General features: G+C 30.8%; 2 protein-coding genes across 2 annotated transcripts; both read left to right on the plus strand.

Moving 5' to 3' along the window:
- The first annotated feature begins 3,764 nt into the window (after nucleotides 1-3,764).
- Nucleotides 3,765-7,317, plus strand: LOC113866636 (disease resistance protein RGA2-like). The gene is made up of 2 exons (XM_027501452.1): nucleotides 3,765-7,065; nucleotides 7,214-7,317. Exons 1-2 carry the CDS (start codon nucleotides 3,765-3,767, stop codon nucleotides 7,315-7,317), a joined length of 3,405 nt encoding a protein of 1,134 aa, XP_027357253.1.
- A 5,260-nt stretch (nucleotides 7,318-12,577) lies between these two features.
- Nucleotides 12,578-13,698, plus strand: LOC113867361. The gene has a single exon (XM_027502640.1). It carries the CDS (start codon nucleotides 12,601-12,603, stop codon nucleotides 13,456-13,458), a length of 858 nt encoding a protein of 285 aa, XP_027358441.1. The 5' UTR covers nucleotides 12,578-12,600; the 3' UTR covers nucleotides 13,459-13,698.
- Nucleotides 13,699-20,793: the final 7,095 nt, after the last annotated feature.

The raw sequence follows: 20,793 nt of genomic DNA on the forward strand, positions 1-20,793 counted from the left end.
GAAACAAGGATAAAATAACTATAATGAAACAAATCATTCCTACTCCTAACATAAATCATGCTAAGTCAAATTAAAATCTTCCAATACAAGTGGTTTAATCAGAAACAATCAAACAATTATTTCATGGTTGGGACACTGTAACACAAATTTTCCATTCTTTCAATTCACATAGAAGAAAATTGAACAAATAAAAAATTATCTCACCATGCTTATTCAAACTTTTCAAAGTATTATGCTGCTTCTGATCTTAAAAATATAAACAGTTTCACCAGGAACCAGATTCTTAGTAAGAACAACATTATTTTTATTTTTGGCAATTAAAATACTATTTTTCTTGCTCCCTCCCTTCATTCCTCCAGCACCACATTCTTCTTCCAATTAAAGCAAAATTTTCAAATATTACAAGGCTCATAAAAACCGAGATATAAATCATGCTTTAAAGATACCCAAACCCTTTTAATTTTAACGCATGTAAGAAATGGAAAACATGCTCATGAACTCAAACTCCATCATCAACATAAACACGGCAATGTTTGTATTCTTCTACCAATAAAAGCAAATTTTCCAAACACGTGTAGAGCTGGGTTTCATGACATGGGCCTAAGCCGGTTTAACATATAAATCGAGTTAAAATCAACCAAAAAAAAAGTTTCCTTAAATGTGAGTTTTTATTTTTTATTTTTCCAATCTGTTTAAATCATGGATTATACATATTGGACCTACGAATTAACAGGTCGGTATGCTAACTTAAATATTTATATTATTTAATAATTTTTCTTAAAATCAAAGTTTCATATAAGACGAGGATGAATTTGGACATGTCAAGAAATATGACATCTAAGATTTTAGGTTGGGATTGAATACATCTCAAAGCTTAAAAGGTTTTTAATTATAGAGAGGGGAAAAAAAGGAAAAAGAGAAAGTTAAGAAAGAAGAAAAAATAGTCAAAAGAATATTATTAAAAAGTAAAAAAAAAGTGAATATATACTTTAATAGTTTAAAAAAATGAACTATTAGTAAAATATCTTAAAAAAATATCATTTTGTATGTCACTTAACATGTCATTATTTATTACCACGTTATGACCAAAAAAATTAAAATGATTGAGAGATCTTAATCTTAATTACTAATATTTAAAATTATAAATATAAAGAATTAAGTTTATCTTATATTTAACGCAGAGAGAAATTAAAAGCATTATCAAGGTACTCAATTTCTGATGCTTCTGTTCAATTAGCCAAAAGCTTCAAAAACCTTATGTGAGAAAGAGAAGGAATGAATGCAAGAAAATTAGACAAAATCTAAGGTACTCTTTGACCAAAGTTTTTCTGAGAAATCAAGAACTAGTTATGATTTTAAAAAATCACGATGTCATAGGATTCTTGAAATTCATTGAGTGTTCCTTCTTGCTTGCTTGGTTCTTGAACTTTTTCCTATTTGCTTTTCTTTCTCCCATACTACTCTGATCCGAAGAGTGTCGATAACAATAACCAATAATTAACTGAAATTCTAAAAAGAAACAATTTTCTTGGTTGCAACGCACCAAGCATAAATTAATGAAGATGATCTTACAAAAGAGAGAATATTCCGGTATTTTTCGAATACGAGACCTTGAAAATTCACACTTTGTCAACATGCAGTCAACTTGCACTTTTTTTTATTGAATATTGTAGGTCTCACTTTTTTATTTTAAAATTAATATTTTTATATTTTTACAGCTTTTAATAAATTTCAATTAGCAATTAAAAATATATTAAAAGAAATATGTTAAAAAGGGTGATAGTATATTCAAGTTGATATACAGTTCAGTTAATATAATTCGTAAAACTAATTTTAAATATTTGAAAAGTATAACTTTATTAAGAAAGTAAATATTTATTATATAAAAATATCATAAGTACTAAATGTTTTTAATAAAAACATTATTTTTTAAATATTTAAAAATTAACGTTAACGTTCTTCTAAACAATAAAACAAACAAGATTATTAAAAAGCAATTCTCGATAACGACTTTAAGATTAAATTAACTGACAAAATTCCTGAAAATCTTTAAAGTGTATCCTGTCTTGCTGTTGTGCACCTTTGTCGTCAACAACTGCAATGCTGATCAGCGTTAACGACTTTCGTTATTTCGAATTATCATTTTTTCTTTGTTATTTTGAATTATCATAATTTGATAAAACATTTATTTTAAAAATAAATAATAATTTGTTATAACTTTGATTGTAAAATCAGATAAAATAAATTTGTAAAAATTATAAATTATTTGCATAAATTACCAATAAACCCTTTTAAACGTATTCATTATATATAATTTTACTATTTATTCTTATTTACTTTTTATATACATATTTAATACTGTATAATATAAGCAACGATTTCCATTTACAATACTATTATCATATTAAAAAAAAATTACTGTATATAAAAGGATATAAAATCAATAAATATTATTTTTATTAAAAATTATAACATTTAATAATACTAATATAATACAATTTGTAATTTATAATATAAAATTTTATAAATTTACTACAATAACAGTATAAATTTTTTATACTGTAAAAAGTCAATAATTTTTGTAGTAATTAATAAAAAATATTAACGTCAAATATTTTAATAAAATGAGACTAAATTTAATCAAATAATTATAAGAAAGAATAATTAAAATATCTAAGTATTTATTACATTTTTATAACTTTACTATAATAAATAAGTTTTTAATATTTTTTATTTTGATGATTAAATTTAATCTTAAAAATAAAAATTGATTTTTTTTAATTAATGTATAAATTAACATTCTAATTAGTTATGATATATATATTTTCTTTAATTTAAACATTTAACATTTCTCTACTTTTTTTCCTTTTGCCGTTCCTCTCCCCTGATAGAAACACGTTGTTGAGAACATGAACAATAACCAATTATTAACCGAAATTCTAGAGAGAAATGATTTTCTCGGTAGCTATTTACCCAGCATAAATTAATGTTACACATGAGAGAATTTTCCTGTGTTTTTCGAACACGAGACCAAGCTGTGCTCAGTGCTTCTCATTTTTTCAGAAAAAATTAAACCATAGAAAAACATATATTATTTCTGATTTATAATTTTTTTTACTAATTTTCGTTTCTTATAAACTTTATAAAAGTTCATCGAAATTGAACTTAAATTAATACTCCCGAAAATTTTGCAAGTCTGTCTACGCCAGCTGTTGTGCATGTGCAATGTTAATAATGATCACTTTAATTATTTAAATTAATAAAAATTAATATTACGTTTAATATATGTACATATATATTTGTATTTCTGTACTTCAATTAAATTTAGATAAACATGAATACATGTTCTTACAGAGAGAAAAAATTTAATATAAAATAATAAAATATTTCTTAAAAAAATTATGAGAAACTTTTTTTATTTAACTTCTCTATAATTTAAAGAAATAAATTATTTTTTAAATTATTAAAAAAATTATTAAATTTTTATAATATTTTTTCTCTTATAAAGACTTTTTAAAAAAATTATCCAATGCCCTTTTACTTTTTTACGTAGATGTATTATTAAAAATATACTGTGATACAAGCAATATTTTTCATTTGCAATGTATTAGTAAATTTTTCAATTTTTTATGATCATGTGACATTTGTTGACGATAAGAAAAAGTTATACTAAACTAAGTACAATCATTGAGATTTAGCACATCCATTGTCTAGCACAAAACCATCTCAAAGCTTTGATTCATTGCAGAGTGAGTACCAGGAAAATGGCTGAAGCATTACTTGGAATCGTGATTGACAACCTCAGAAGTTTTGTCCAAGAGGAGCTTGCAACCTTTTGGGGCGTTGACCAACAGATCCAAAGCCTATCAGAGAATCTCACCTTGATTCGTGCTGTTCTTAAAGATGCTGAAGAAAAGCAAATAACAAGCCATGCTGTCAAGATTTGGCTACAGAAACTGAGTGATGCAGCATATGTCTTAGATGACATATTGGATGAATATTCAATAGAATTTAATGTACTAGCAGGTAGCAATTGTGCCACTTATTCCAATCCTAAGAAGATTTTGTCTCGTTATGATGTTGGCAAGAGGATGAACGATGTTTCTAATAGGTTTGATGATATTGCCAAACAAAGAAGCAGGTTTGAATTGCATGAAGTAATCGTAGAGAACCGATCTCAAGATGATGAATGGCGCCAAACAAGTTCTATCATCACTGAACCCAAAGTGTTTGGTAGAGATCAAGACAAAGAACAAATTGTTGAGTTTCTTGTGAGTCAAGCTAGTAACTGCCAAGAGCTCTCTATCTGTTCCATTGTTGGCATTGGTGGGCTTGGAAAAACAACACTTGCTCAACTTGTCTTCAATGATGAAAGGGTAAGCAAATATTTTGATCTGAAAATTTGGGTTTCTGTTTCTGATGATTTTAGTACCATGAAAATGTTGCAATCTATTGTTGAATCTGTCACTGGACGAAACCCAAAATTGTTGACTTTAGAAGCAATGCAAAAGAAAGCTCAGGAAGTGTTGCAAAGCAAAAGGTATTTGCTTGTTCTAGATGATGTGTGGAATGAGGAGCAAGTGAAATGGGATAAGTTCAAGTGTTTCTTGCAGTGTGCAAGTGAAACAAAAGGTGCTTCAGTTTTGGTCACTACTAGACTTGAGACTGTTGCATCCATCATGGGAGCACACCCTACTCATCGTTTGCAAGGTTTACAAGAGAATCACATTTGGTCATTGTTCAAACAACATGCATTTGGACCAAGTGAGAAAGAGTGTGAAGAGCTTGTAAAAATTGGCAAGGAGATAGTGAGAAAATGTGTTGGTTCGCCTCTTGCAGCCAAAGCATTGGGGAGCCTTTTGCGCTTCAAAAGGGAGGAAAATCAGTGGATTTCTATAAAAGAAAGTAAGCTTTGGAATATTTCTGATGATAATCCAAATCCAATCATGTCTGCTTTGAGGCTAAGCTACTTTAATTTGAAATTATCATTAAGGCGATGTTTTTCTTTTTGTGCCATTTTCCCCAAGGATTTTAAGATGAAGAAGAAAAATCTAATCTTTTTATGGATGGCTAATGGGCTTATTTCATCTAGAGGAAATTTGGAGGTGGAGCGTGTTGGCAATGAGGTGTGGAATGAACTATACCAGCGATCATTTTTCCAAGAAGTCAAGACTGATGCATTTGGCTACATTGAATTCAAGATGCATGATTTAGTTCATGATCTTGCTCAGTCAATAATGGGGGAAGAATGTGTGGCTTCCAATGGCACAAGCTTAACTAATTGTTCAAGCAGAGTTCACCACTTCAGTTACTTCAACCCCAATAAGCGAATCAACTACAACATGATTCCCTTAAGGAAAGTTGAATCCTTGAGAACCTTTCTTGATTTTTGTCCACTTCCATCAAATGTAGGCTTTTTGTCTTCCAGCCATACGCTTCGAGCATTACGTGTAGGTTCTTTTCAACCCTCATCAGCTCTCAAGAATTTAACACATTTGAGATACTTGAACCTTTGTAACTGTGACATCACATCTTTGCCAGAGTCAATTTGCAGGCTACAAAAATTGCAAATACTAGAACTGGATAATTGCTTTTATCTTTCTAGTCTTCCTGAGCAGTTGACACAACTCAAGGATCTGAGACACCTCATTATTAAAGGCTGCAAGTCATTAGTAGCAATGCCCTCCAAAATTGGGACCTTAACTTGTCTAAAATCATTGAGTGTTTTCGTTGTTGATTCAAAGGAAGGGTTTGGCTTGGCAGAGTTACATGATTTACAGCTAGGAGGCAAGCTACACATTAAATGTCTTGAGAAAGTGCCAAGTGAAAGGGATGCCAAAGAAGCTAACTTGATTGCTAAAACAGAATTGAATCGGTTATTCTTGTCATGGGGTAATGATCATGCTAATGCTAATGCTAATGCTAATGCTGAACAAGTACTTGAAGCCCTTGAGCCACACACTAATCTCAAGAGTTTTGGGATGAACGGTTACATGGGAATACAGCTGCCTAGTTGGATGAGAAACACTAGTAATCTCAAAGGCTTAGTTGATGTGATGCTCTTCAACTGCAAAAACTGTCAACAACTTCCACCACTTGGTAAGTTACCATGTTTGACAAATCTTACTGTATCTGGAATGAATATAAAGTACATTGATGATGACCCGTATGATCCAATGATTGAAAAGGCTTTTACATCCTTAAAGAGACTCTCTTTGATTGATTTACCAAACTTAGAGGGTATGTTGTCTGCTAAAGGAGTGGAGATGCTTCCAATTCTTTCACAGTTAGTAATTTCATGTGTCCCCAAGCTTGCATTGCCATGCCTTCCATGTGTTGTGTACCTTCAAGCATGTGTAAGTAATGAGGAGTTGTTGAATTCAATCACTGATTACCAAAGCAACAGTGGAACGCTGCAAAAGATGCATCCCATGGAGGATCTCAATATTATTAGCTTCTATAAACTCAATTCATTACCTAATAAACTCAACAACCTTAGTGCACTACATAGGCTTCAAATTTTATCTTGCCATGAACTTGAGTCTCTCTCTGAGCACGTGTTGCAAGGTCTCAAATCTCTTCGAACTTTGATTATTGCACAGTGCAGGAAATTCAAATCCTTTTCTGAAGGTATGAGACACTTAACTTGTCTTGAAAATCTTGAATTTGGGGATTGTCCACAGTTGATGGCTTTGCCGAATAGTATAAGCCAACTAACTTCGCTTCGTCGTGTGAGAATCACTGGGACAAATAAAGATTGCACAATACTGGAGGATTTAAAACGCATTCCTTGCCTACAGAATTTGATTCTATTTCGATTTCCTTGTCTAACATCCTTGCCAGATTGGTTGGGAACCATCACTTCTCTTCAAAAGTTAGAAATTGAGTTTTGTCCTGAGTTAAGATTGCTACCTGATAGCTTTCAGCAACTAAGGAACTTGCAAGAACTACGTATTAATAATTGTCCTAAGTTGGAGAAGCGATGCAAGAAAGGAACAGGAGAAGAATGGCAAAAGATATCTCATGTTCCTCAGTTTGAACTTGATCCAGAACAGACAAATTGTGGTACATTTACATAAATAAATTCTCTCTTTTTCCTTTCTTAATTACTATTCGTGATTTTGTTAACAAAATCGTAACTACATATTCATATATCCATTTTTTATCACCAAATGTACGATGATTTTTGAAATTTTGGACCAACTGCATGCAGAGAAAATCATGTCTAAATGGAAGACGTGGAAGCAACGCAAACATCGTCATCGTTACTATAGCTCTCTGAGTGATGAGTTTAGCAGCAAAGTTGATTGGTTCTAAATGTAGAGCATGCAGTTTAGTTAAATATGTTCCTGTGCCAAACGAGGTGAGAACAAAGAACCATACCTTCTTTATTTGTAAAAAGGATATTCGTAAATTAATGCTTAAATATGTCTATTTGTATATTAAGAGTTACAGATTTTGAATTTTTATGTTAGGTGGTGTAATATGGAGAGGAGAGGTGCTTTCTTTGCTTATTTCCTGCTTCCAAGTTTCTCTCTATTTTGGATCTTCATTATTGTGTTTCGTTGGGTTCCCTGTGATTGGATTAATAAATTGGGTATGAAACTCTTAAGTCTGTTATGATGATATGAATGCCATTTTCGTTGAGTACTTAACTGCATAGTATAATATTTCCAGATTATATATTTTCAGTGGTTGTGTAACAAGAGTTATGTTTCAAAGATATATTTATTTTTAATGTTATGTTCAAGATTTAGTCTTATTCTAACATTATTAAGTTTAAATTTTACTTCAAATGTTATTTTTTAATATTAATTTATATATAGATCAAATCCAGTACCGTTACAATGCTTTAGTATCATTCTTTATTCTATTTTTGCATGCACGTTTATCAGCTAAAAAAATAAATTGATTATAGGCTTTAGTATTATTTTTTATTATTCTTTTATCTAGTTTTCTCATTAAACAAAATATCATTCATTGTAGATATAATAAATTTTTTATTGGAAGTCAAATTGTTGAGAGTGACAACTAAAGTCTCCCAATTATCAAGAAGAAAACTAAGAAGTAAGAGAACTTGAACTTCATCATCAAGATCTAGTTCCATTGCAAATATTTGATTTACTAGATTTTCAAATTCACTAGTGTGTTGTGCTACGGAAGTTTCACTTTGCAACTTTATATTCACTTTCTCATTAGGAGCCAAGAGGGCTTTATTTCGTGCTATCCTAGATTGATGCATATCCTTTAGCTTCTTCCAAAGAGTATAAGCATCAGTTTCTTGAGACTTGTGATGAAAATACTATGATCATCTATTCTCGAATCAAGCCAATTAATTTTCTATTCATCTTCTTTTACTCTGCATTTTTCGCAAGATTGGTGTTTTTACTTTTATACTCTATAGGATCATAGTAGTCTTTGTAATTGAGAAAATCCTTTATCTTTGACTTTCAAAGTGTATAGTGGTTAGCAATGAGTCTAATCATGACACGAAATAAATCGTCCATTCTTCAATTGTGACAGATAAAAAAAAACTCGAAGCTAAATTTAACAAAAATGGGGCAAATATAATTTTTAAAAAATTTAAGGGGCTAATAAGCTAATTGGATGACACATGCAATGATGTAAATGGGTTTACACTAATGTGGTAGTTGTTGTGATTGTCTCTCACCATGGTAGTGTGATTTTTATTGATAGCAAACACACCATCCTCCCTAAAACCTCGATATGTGATGCCACTTGTTTAGGTAATGAAATAATAACACAAATAAAATTGAAAGAAAATAGTCAACTCCATAAATAAAAGATTATTACAAAACTTTCAAAAATATCACATTACCTTTTTACAAATAACACAATTCACAACCCTTCTTTTTATTATGTTTATTTTTGTTTATACTCCCTTATAAAAAAAATGAAATGAAAATTGTTTTTTTTTATAAATACTGATGCATATTTTTTTCATACAAAATATTCATGTAAACAGAAATCAAAAGCACTATGCACGATATTATTTCATTTGTTAACTTAGACCAAAACCACAAATAATGATTTGAAGTGGTGAAAGGAAATATAGCTGGACAACTCAACATGAAAGGATCTACCATAAGTCTAATTATGAATTTAGCAATTCATAATGATATGAACAAAGTAAACTAATATAAAAGTACTCATGTTCATTCAAAATAGAAAAATAAACTATAAGAATCCCAAGGAAAAGAAGTGAGAAGAGTTTTTATTCTCAAGATGTGTTATCGATTACTTACTCAAACTTCGGAGAGGTATTCTACATTTTCATCTATGATCTCCACTTGCAAACGGTTTTAAGAGTTATCAAAAGTTAGCCTAATCAAAGTTTCCTTATCGCTGATACGCTTGCGCCTTAAATAATATTCTCAAAATCCAAAAAATAATTTAAATTTAAATCACCAGATAAGAAATACAATCGCGCATGTCCATAAGCATGATGGTACATGTCATCAAAACACTCCTAGTGAAGTTGTTAAGTAAGAGTGTGTTTCTCACCTCAAATTTTATGTAATTGTGGCAAAAAAAAAATCTTCAATAATATACTAATAACCTCTTTATACTAAACTACAACAAATAATAAATAAATTAATATAATACTTTACAAAACTCTCATCAAATAATGACAAAAAATATAAAAATACTATAAAGTATAGGTTTATCAATGGTCCCTAAAAAAATTATACATAAAGACTCATTAAATTCATAAGCACAATGTAGAAAAAAGCAAATATCATTTAATTTAAACGTAAGTACAGATACTAAATAAAAATTATATAATTTATATGTACATATAAAGGCTAATATACAATTTTTTTTTTACACAGAAAATAACTTACAAATGTAAATAAAATATAAAAACAAAAATATTATTTAAATCTTAAAATAAAACCTTATAATTCAAATACATTAGAATTAAAAGTTAAAGAACATCACTTTTTTTTTCAATTTTTAACAATGCGCAAATTATTTTATAATTTAACTGTATTTTTGGTTAAATTTATTATAAAAAATATTCATTTTTTATTAAGTTCAAAAAAAATATAAAAAATAAGTTCTCCTACACATATTTATTAAAAATTTTATTAAATTTAAGAAAACCAAGTCGTTTTTGTTATTTCTGTATTCTAATTCCGTTCTTGTTTGCATCATGTTTACGTTGAAATTAAACTAGATACTAGTAAGTCCCTTTTGACCAATAATAGTTCTTTCCCAATAAAAACAACCATGCAGTCATGTACCGTGTTTTTTCCGTGTGGCAACGGACCAAGCATTTTTCCTTGTGATGCGTCACCAAATAGTGAATATTTTTATAAATTATTATATCAATAAAAATAAATGATTTATACAATAAATAATAATTAACATCAAAATTGTATTTATAATATATTTTAATTAATAGTATAAATTTTGTATACTAACAGTATATTAAAATTATATATATTATTTTAAGTATATTTTGAAATACCTTTATATTAAAAACAAATAAATAATAACAATATATAATTTGATTAAATGTTTGGTTCATTGAAAAGTTGTATATTTGTTTTATCAAAATATAATTTTATTTTTACAGATTATTATTTTTAATTCCTTTGTTATTTGATAGAATATTATTTATGAGTGATTTAAATATTTATAAAGGAACTCAACCTCCTTATGCACAAAGTTAAAATTTTAGTTGCTTTAAAACGCAGGTTTCTCGGTTGCAACATAAAGATAAGCAGCCCTCGAAGATTTTTTGTTTTTATAATATTTGTAACGGAGTTATTTTAAAGTAAAAATTTTCTTCTTCAAGAAATTTGGCAGTTTTTTTTTTTTATCAATAATTGGTTTGTTATTACTCTTATGTATTTATTGTCACTTTTTATTTAAATATTTTTATTATAAATTTAATTAACAAACAAAAACATTTTAAATAAAACTGATTTAAAGAAAAGAAATAGATATTTAAAAATAGCAATATATTTTATGGCCGTAACTGCGTAACTTTGGTTAGCAAATAAAAACAAAGTCCAAATCGATAGAGAATACCTAATACCTTTCTTTGTCCTTTTCATATACCATTATTCCATTCCTTGTCACGCATGCAGCATGCTACACCTAGGAAATTCAAACGGGTGAATATTTTAATAATCAATAAATAAGAAAATAATGACTAAATAAAATTTATTTTTTTATTATAACATTAATGTTTTTCTTATCTCTAAATAAGTACATACTCAATAAATGTAAGTAAAAGTTATCCCTCTTGGAGAATATAATATGCATAAGTGAAGGGGTGAGGGAGAGGGAGGTTCCAAGCACCAACCCCAGTTAAGTACTTAATTCCCGAGCTGCCACTTTCCTTTTTTATTCCCCACCCAAGATGTTCCCTCCCTCTGCATATATACACCCCCACCATGTCCCATCATTATTTTTAGTCCACAAAACTATCCCTTATCCAGATTACCCTTCATGCACCAATTTATAAAATTAATTTTTATTTATATTTATTATAAAAAATGTATTTTTATTTTTAATTTAAAATATGACATAAAAAAATTAAATAAATAAACCTTTATTTTTATATTTCAAACTTTTCAGTCATTTTTCTCATATATTTTATTTACTTATTTCGAAGAGAGTACAGAATCTGAAAAACATTACTTTTCTTTATGTTATATTAATTAAATGACTAAAAAATAATAGTATATTATTATTTCTATTCTTTTTGTTGTTTTTTATATACAAAATTCAAAAAAATAATATTTAGTATCATTCATACATCTCTATTACTACTTTTATTTAAATATTTTATATTTAAAATTTTTTAATATAATATAATTATAAAAAAATATTTTAGTGAAAATTTTTAAAAAATATATAAATAAAATATTAATATGTTTCTTTATCATATAAGTAGGGATGAAGTATTTTAAGTTAAGATAGACTTTTTATAAATAAGCTTGATCTATTTAATAATTTAGAAGATTAAGCAAGTTTCTCACAGACTTTTTATTAAGTCTAATTTATTCTTTTTAAAAGTTTGATTTGTCTTATTAATTTTTTTAATGGTCTACTTCGTATTGACTCATTCCTCATAAATAGACTGTTAAATCATTTAAATATATATATATATATATTAAATTTATAAGATTTATATCTAAAAGAAATAATTAAAAAGTATGTAATAATTTTTTTTTAACTCTAACAAAAAAATTAAATTTTTTAATTTAAGATTTATTATTTTAAATTTTAATTAATGTAATATATTATTATATTATAATTTTTATATAAAATTATTTAATATATTATTATAAATTTTAAATAAATTATTATAATAAATTTAATAAATATTTTTTAAAATTAAATTTTAATTTATTAATTAAATAAACCAGACCGAAAGCTTTAAAAAAAGTTAACGTGAACGTATTTCTATCTCTGTATGCGAGGTCAATCGTTGCATTTATGTAATTAGCCGAAAAACTCGAGTGCTAAAACAAACCAATACCCATATCCCCACTTACCTATAAAACCCATTTAACCCACGCCAACGTAACTTCACATTCTCAAAACACCACCACCTTCAACATGGCTTCACGTTACGAACTCGAAGCTAAGCTAACATCGGCTCGCACTCTCAAAAACGTGAACTGGCGCCACGGCGAGAACAGGCCATACGCCGTCGTTTGGGTGGACCCCACCAACAAGTTCTCAACACGAGTCGATGAAGACGGCGACACCGAAGCCAACTGGGACCAGACCCTCCTCATTCCTTTACCCCCCGAACCCCTTCAGGACCTCACGTTTTACATCGACGTGGTCCACGCCGGCTCCGAAGAAGCCACCAAGCCGATCATCGGCTCAGCTCGGCTCAGGCTAGTGGACGTTCTCGACGAAGTTGGTATCGGCGACCGCGCCAGCCGTGCTCTCACGCTGAAGCGTCCCTCAGGAAGACCACAAGGAAAGGTTGACGTTAAGGTCACCATCAGGGAGTGTGGCTACCGTTCGCAGGGTGGGTACTACGCTCCTCCTTATGGTGTTCCCCCGCAAACGGCGTCGTCGAGGGATTATTCTCCCGCGCCGCAGCCTTATGGGTACCCATACGGCGCCCCGGGCAAGGATTCTTATTATTCTGGGGGTCCTCCTACGGGATATCCTTATAATGCACCGCCTCAAACGGCGTCGTATGGGCAAGGGTATTCCCAGCAGACTTCGTCGTATGGAGAGGGGTATTCTCAGCAAACGGCGTCGTACGGGTATGCCCCTGTGGAGGAGAAAAAGAAAAGTAAGTTTGGGGGGATGGGGACAGGATTGGCTGTGGGCGCGGTTGCTGGAGTTCTAGGTGGAATCGCACTTGTTGAAGGTGCCGAGTATGTTGAAGACAAGATTGCTGATGACGCCGCAGAGAAGGTTGAGGATGATATTGGTTATGACGAAGATTTCTAAAAATCCAGTACTAAGAAATTTGGTGTTTTTCAATTTTCAGCCAAACCAATTAAAAAAAAAAGAAAAAAGAAAAAAGAAAAAATTATCTTTGATGCTTTTCCTTTTTTTCTTTTAATTTATGTTTTGCCAACTTTTTGTCATTGATGGCGGTAAAATGCATGTACACCTTGCATATGCTCTTTTTCTTTTAATATGCCTTCACTTAGCGTGTTTACTAAGATTATTATAGAAAAAAGTATATTTCTTTTAAATATAACAAAAAGCTCCTTAACATGTTATTAGTCCATGGATATCCTAGTATAAATTTTGATAAATAATTATCTAAAGAACTCTTTTATAAAATAAGGCTATTTGTTTAAAATAAGGCAAACTAAATGCATAGTAATATTGAATCTTATTTTCTTGATATTTTCGATCATTAATATGGTTTATACGTTTGTGGGGATTCACCAAAGCCAGGATTACTAGAAAATATATTAATTAATTTTTAAAGTATCTTGTATTAATATCTTGGAATAGTGACACTTTTAAAAAGTTGCATCAGAAAAGTGGTGATTAGTTGATCAAGTGATCCATATTGGACGAAATCGATAAGCTAGAATTGATGTATTCGGAGGGCCCAGTTTTTCCAATGTGGCAAAATGTCCACGTCCTACCAGGTATTGTATGCGAAAATGATATTTATCAATTTAACATTAAAGACAAATAATGGAAACTCTATACAAAGAATGAGAATTATGACGTATTATTTCAAGAATATGCTATAGTTGGCTACTTCAAAAAGAATCCAAAGCAATGTTCGGACGCGATGATAGCATTGATTTCATTGGATTGGTGGAACCTAGAAAAGTGTCTTGGTCGTGTTCCGTAAGGAAACAAGCTAGCTTCATAAGGCTAGTTTCTTGCTCCTTTGGAATTGTTCTTTACTTAGAGATATTAACATTTCCAAAGCCCGTGGTCCAGACCCGAAAGTGAGATCAATTATCAACCATTTTCTAATGCTTGGACAAGCAAGGGTAAATTGAAAAGGGTACTGTGTGTTTAAAAATATAGTAAAAAGTTTATAAATATAATTAATAATATTAAAATAAATATATATGTTTATCAGTATTTAAACTTAACCTAAACATATTGTCAAGTTATATAACTTTTATATTAGAACGTGATTTAACTGAGACTTTTCATTTACGTACTAAACGGGGTGTTAGAAATACAACAAAGTTTGGAACATAATGTGGAGTAGTGAACAGGCAAAGTGCCTTTTGTGTATTAACCAAAATAGCTTCTTGTAGTAGAGGCACTGAGTCTTTTGTATATTAAGAACCCCCGGTGATGGTTGCTAAAAAGTGGCATAAGCTCTTTTTTAAGTTGATGCAAGGACTTGTCTTTTCTTGGCATCACACAATATAAATTTAAATAACATGTTTTTATATTTTATTTAGTACAAGTTAGAGTAAAAGTAAATTAAGTTAGATTATCAATTGTTTTATTTGAGGTTTTAAAATTAACTTTTTATAAATTGAGTAGAGTAAAAATAATATTATATGTTGATGTTAACTATCTATATTACGTTTTAGATAAATTAGATACTTGTAGATATATAATTTTATAATCAATATTACTGATATTTTTAAAATATATAATAAATGTTAAAATAAAATTGTCCAGTGAAATATTAAGTAGTTTTTTTATATGTATAATTTTTTTTGAAAATCTATTTTATTTAAGAACACTCTTAATTTATCATTTATGTTGATAAAATTAAAAATGCAAAATGAGTTATTAAATAGAATAATTATTATAAAAAATTTACTTCTAGAGTAACTCAATTCTCACTTCTGTTTCAAATATAAATATAAAGATACTAACAAAAATAACATAAAATTAATAATATTTAGAATAAAAAATAATTTTTAAAAATATTTTGATAACTTAAAAATTAAAGAATATGAAGTGTAATATTAGATAAATGTGATAATTAAAAATGTAAAAGTGTGATAAATGATAAGATAATTAATTTATTGTGATTTTAATATTAAAATACAAGTTAAAAAAACCTTAATTTAAGAAAAAATAAACTATTCCTAAGTTACCTTATTTCTATATATAAAGATATTTATAAAAAAAGTAGAAAATAATAACATTTAAAACAAATTATTTTAAAAATGATCATGAAAACTTTTAAATTAAAGAATGTTGAGTTATTAAGATGATTAAAAATCAATTAATGTAATTAGTTATTAAGTTATTAATTTACTGCAAACAAAATATTAATTAAAATTTAAATAAATATCCTTAATTCAATAAAAAAACATGCTCCTAGAATATCTTATGGGTACACATAAAGATTTGTTAAACACCATCAATAACGAAACAATTTGATGTTTTATATATCATCTAAGATGTTTTTTAAGATAAAGTATCAAGTCGAGTAATAATATTTTAACACTAAGTTCGAAAGTCTATATTGACATTTTGTATAACTATAGGGTATCTAATATATGTACTCAAACTAAGAATACATGGATAAATATTATTATTTTTTTCTAAATAAAGGAGTAAAAAGTCTAGAAAAATAGAAAATTAGAGACCTAACTTAAGGGTCCAAATGCTTAAAGAATCAAGACAAAGAAACAGAAGAAAGGAAGGGGGAGACTGAATCAATACAAGAAGAGAGAACCATCTAGTCTTAGCTTTGCTAAATGATTAGCACATTGGTTAGTTTCCCTATAGGCATGAGTAAACATTACAAACTAAATAGGTTTTATAGCATTCCTAATTCTAGAAATAAGATCAAAGAGAGGGTGAACATGGTCTTGAATATTCAGGATGAGGGACAAAGCCTCTTTAGCATCACTTTCTATCCAAACAATGTGAATTCATTTTTGAATGAAAGCTCTAGCCCCAACAACATGCTCCATAACTCAGCTTCTACCAAGGAGCAGGGATCCAATTCCTTGCAGAAACCTAAGATAAAATGGCCCTTAGCATCTCTAATTAGGCCCCCACACGCAGTAGCCTCATTCATCTAGGATACATGATAGCCGTTCCGCAAGCGTACAGGGTATCGCGTAATAAAAAGTTATCATTCCCTTAGAGATTGTGCCCAAGTACTAGTTCACAGTGATTCAATTATCCAGACAAATCATTTCAAAGAAAATATGTTGCAGAATGAATTGAAAACCAAAAAACTATTGACAAAAGATTCAGATTGAAAACTTCCTTGAGAATCAAGATGAATAAGAAAACTCTTGGGAGTCGGTAGGTTCATATGTCATGTACCAAATTTAAAGCAATTCATTTCCCCATTATTCAATTTTTATTTCTAAGGTGTATTTTCCTTAATTGATTAGTGCATTTCTCTCAAAACCCCACTAACGTACCTAATTACCGAAGAGCCACGTTCAATTCGTTAAGTAGATCCCTTACGCTTTATGAAAATCCAATTACCCCTCAAAGAGCTTTGTCTACTTTCGTAACCCAAATCTCCAGGTTCAATTCCATGCTTTTCGAACGATATGTCAATCTCTCAATCATCCATATTGTTTAAACTCATCTAACCTTATCTCTAAGCCATTAGAAGCATTAGGTTCTCATGGAAATGAATAGAAAACAAAAATCCAATAACAGAGAAATTCAAAGTATTCAAATTTGATACATAAACATATTTTCCTTAATCCCAAGAATGAGATTTAGTGTGCCATAGAAATGATGATTACTAAGCCACAATACAATAAATCGAACCCCAACATAGAAGAAAATCAAAAACGAAACAAGGGGTCAGAAAATAGAGGAAAGATTCTCACTATGTCCTCTGAATCTTCTTCCCAAGTCTGCCAAAAACCAATGTTCTTCAATGTTGATCTCTTGATCTCCTCCTCTTTTTCTCTTCTATTTGCCCAAGAATAAAAAAATAAACTTTTTCGTTCGTGGTTCCTTTTTCTTTTTCTTTTTTTGTTTTCTTTTTTTATCAGAAACTACTCCGCTAATTAAGAGAAGTGCAGAACGTGCAAAACCCACTAGCAGTGGGAAAAACCCACGGCCAGTGGATCGTGACAGGGACCCAGACATGCTCAATTTTCCCTTCCAGGCAGTAAGAACCACGGCCAGTGGGAAAAATCCACTGGTAGTGGATTTTTTACGCCACTGTGCCATTTTCTAGTGAGGTCCACAGCCAGTGGGAAAAACCCACTAGCAGTGGACTTATCTTAACTTCACCAAAATGCTCTTTGACAGTGTTTTAAGGCTTGGGAGTGTTCTTTTTCATGTATCTTTTCTCCATAGTGCAATCCAAAAGTTGATATGGCTTTATTTTTGTGCTTTTAGTGGCTTGAACTCATTTCCATTCATCAAATGCTTCATCAAATGCCTCTCGTTTCCAAGTTTATGAACCTATAACAAAGCTATTCCTGCAAAACTGAGACACCCAAATAACATGTGCAGAATGAAGGAAAACAATTGGAATTAAGGGAAAAACTAACACAAATAAACTAGAAAACTCAAACATAACACCACTAAAAATAATGTGAACTAGACACCTATCAAAATACCCTAAACTAAGACATTGCTTGTCCCCAAGCAATCACCATCACCACAAGCATGAACAATAAAGAATGAAGAACTCAAACCAACTTAAGGAACCCAATTTGAAATATTATTAATAGATGATTGTAGGATTATCAAAGTAGAAGCCACACAATTATTCATGTCATGCTTACTATGACCAGACTACAGATACATTTTCCTTAATTTCTCTCTAAGTGTTTAGGCTTGTGTTTCAGTATCACTCAAATCAAAACATTTCGAACACTACCATAAGCTTGGCAAACGACCCTAATCTCTACAGTTATCTAGAAAACATTTTAAGGTCTAAAGGGCTTTCAATTGGTTGTAATGGGGCTAAGGGTTCACAAAATAGGAATGGATACCAAGAAAAAGGGAAAGTTCAAAGGGTTTTAGAAATGAAATTCCTGAGAAAGGTAAGTTTTGGAAGGCATATTTTCTTGTTCATTCAGCACACTTCTCAGGAGTACCATTCATTTTTATCTTTAATCTTGACTCCTTATTACATTCTCACTATCATCCTTTTTCTTTTTTTTTCTTTTCTGTTCCTTTCTTTTTTTTTCTTTTTCTTTTTTTATTTTTAAATGCAAATCAATTTTTTTTTAAGTTTGGCATTTAGTTTCCATCCTTGTCATTTCTCAGAAATTCTTGGAAATTAGATCAAAAGGCTTTCAAGAATCAACAATCTATAATCAAGGCTCAATAGGGGCAACTAATGGTTTATACAATATTCAAATTCTGTGGCCAAAGAACAAGACCTAAAATGCCTTTTTTTTATCCCCTAACATGCAATCACAAACTGTTTTGAATCGGTCGCAAGCCAAGTTCTAAAGTGCTTAAAATGTATGATACACTCAAAGAAGAAAACAAGGGTTTATTAGAATGTTTACCCTTTTTGGCTCAAAAGCTCTCAATCGAAATGGCAATGAATCCAGTCAAAGAAAACATGAAATCATAATGTATAGCTCAACCTGACAAGCTAGCAAGCATAGAACTCATTCGTTCCTTTTTATTTATTTTGGATTCTAATAAGGGCCTAAAATTCAATCATACTAATTGCAACACAACTTGTAGAAGCAGTAATCACAAGTAGACAAACCATGCCGTCCTAATTAGACAATCAGTAAACAAAAAATGCAAAAAAAAAAAAAATCACAAAAACATGAACAAATGCATAAACAAAAACTAATGGACCAGAATAAGTTTCCTTTACCACCTACCCCAAACTGATGATGGGCAGTGTCCGTACTGGTCAGTTGGGAGAGATGAAGGTTGAAGGAAATTTATCTATATTAGATCACCTTCTCATGGGGAGGGGGGTGGGAAATGCCCCTGTTGGGAGTGCCAGTGATACATAGCATTCACCCTCTGAGTTATGTCATCAATCTATCCCCCTTACTGCATTTACTCTATGGACAACGACTCCAAGCGGCTATTCATGCCTTGCATCAAGGAATACATGCGCTTCAGGGAAACATTGGAGTCACCCGGAAGGGCCAGCTGAGTGCTTTGGAGGAAGTGGCATCTCGGTGTCCAAAGGACCATCCTCATCAGCATTTGTACCTGAAAATAGAAAAGAAGTCTTGCCCTCCAGGGTAGTGAAGCTAGGGTCAGGCAAGGGGTGAGGCACAAATATTCTAGGAATAACCAGGTAGGAAATACCATGCTGAATGACTATCATACCCATATGAATCATTTCATCAATATCAACCCTCTTAGGTTGGCACAACAAGGTGTCATTGGCCAGGTCGATTCCTATATGCCTAGCAAGTGGGTTGATGTACCCAACAATGACAATCTTGCCTGAGTTGGCCCGACCAACTCTGGTGAATTGGCTAAAAAGCCATTTAATGGAATGGATGAGTATCTTATAGATCATAGCATACATAAAGTACAATTCAGCAGCCCGAATGGTACCCGGGCTGTCACCACGCCCAAAAATAGAGCGAGCCATGAACCTTTGAAGATATCTAAAAAAAGGGTGATGCATTAAGGAGGCTTTAGTAGAAGAGGGATCATAATGTTCCCTAGCTTGTGAAAGTTGGGACCAAAAGTATTTGGCATTAAAGTCCCTAGGAATGCGAGCTGCATTGATGCGATCTAAACCGCTGGTGGACATAGTGGGAAAACCATAAATGGGATCCACATCCGCCAAGTCCATCCTAAAATCAGTGTTATTAAGCCTAAAAGTAATCTCCCAGCTAGAATCATTTGCACAAGGTTTAATATCAATGGAGCTAAGAAATTCTAAAGTAGTGCGTTCATAGCTCGGCTCATATAGCTCAATAAAGTCTTCCCAACCCACATTCTTGTAATACTTAAAAGTATCTTCACAAATCCCAAGGTCAACTAATGATTTCTTGCAGAAGAACCGTGAGGGAACAATGTCCCTCTTGGTCAAGGAAGCAAGTCGCATCCTTTGCTCATCGGATGTGCACTCAATATTGTCAACCTTAGCGTAGTTAGAGGACTTACCAGTGTTCTTCCTCTTCTTTCCAACAGTTTTGGTTCTTCCGGAAGACATTGTGTTGGCACCTAAAATTTGAGTTCATGAACATGTACAAAATATGTCAATAGCATCACTAAAATGGTAAGAATCAATAATATCTGTGAAAGATAAATGTCTAAGGATAAATGTCTAAGGACCAATGTGTGTAAAACAACTTTTAAATATGCCAAGATAAGAACAAGAAGTTGTTGTAGACATTTTATCAAACACTTGGTGGGCATAAAAAAAATTGAACTAAGAAATCTATGAATCTGCATTTCTAA

The sequence above is a fragment of the Abrus precatorius genome, unplaced genomic scaffold, assembly GCF_003935025.1.
Source record: "Abrus precatorius isolate BTA unplaced genomic scaffold, Abrus_2018 Scaffold5, whole genome shotgun sequence".
NCBI lineage: Eukaryota > Viridiplantae > Streptophyta > Magnoliopsida > Fabales > Fabaceae > Abrus > Abrus precatorius.

Excerpts from the sequence above, each read along its gene's own strand:
- LOC113866636 (XM_027501452.1), top strand. The coding sequence starts at position 3,765 with ATGGCTGAAGCATTACTTGGAATCGTGATTGACAACCTCAGAAGTTTT. Across the intron at positions 7,066-7,213 it reads TCCAGAACAGACAAATTGTG|AGAAAATCATGTCTAAATGG; the intron begins GTACATTTACAT and ends AACTGCATGCAG.
- LOC113867361 (XM_027502640.1), top strand. The coding sequence starts at position 12,601 with ATGGCTTCACGTTACGAACTCGAAGCTAAGCTAACATCGGCTCGCACT.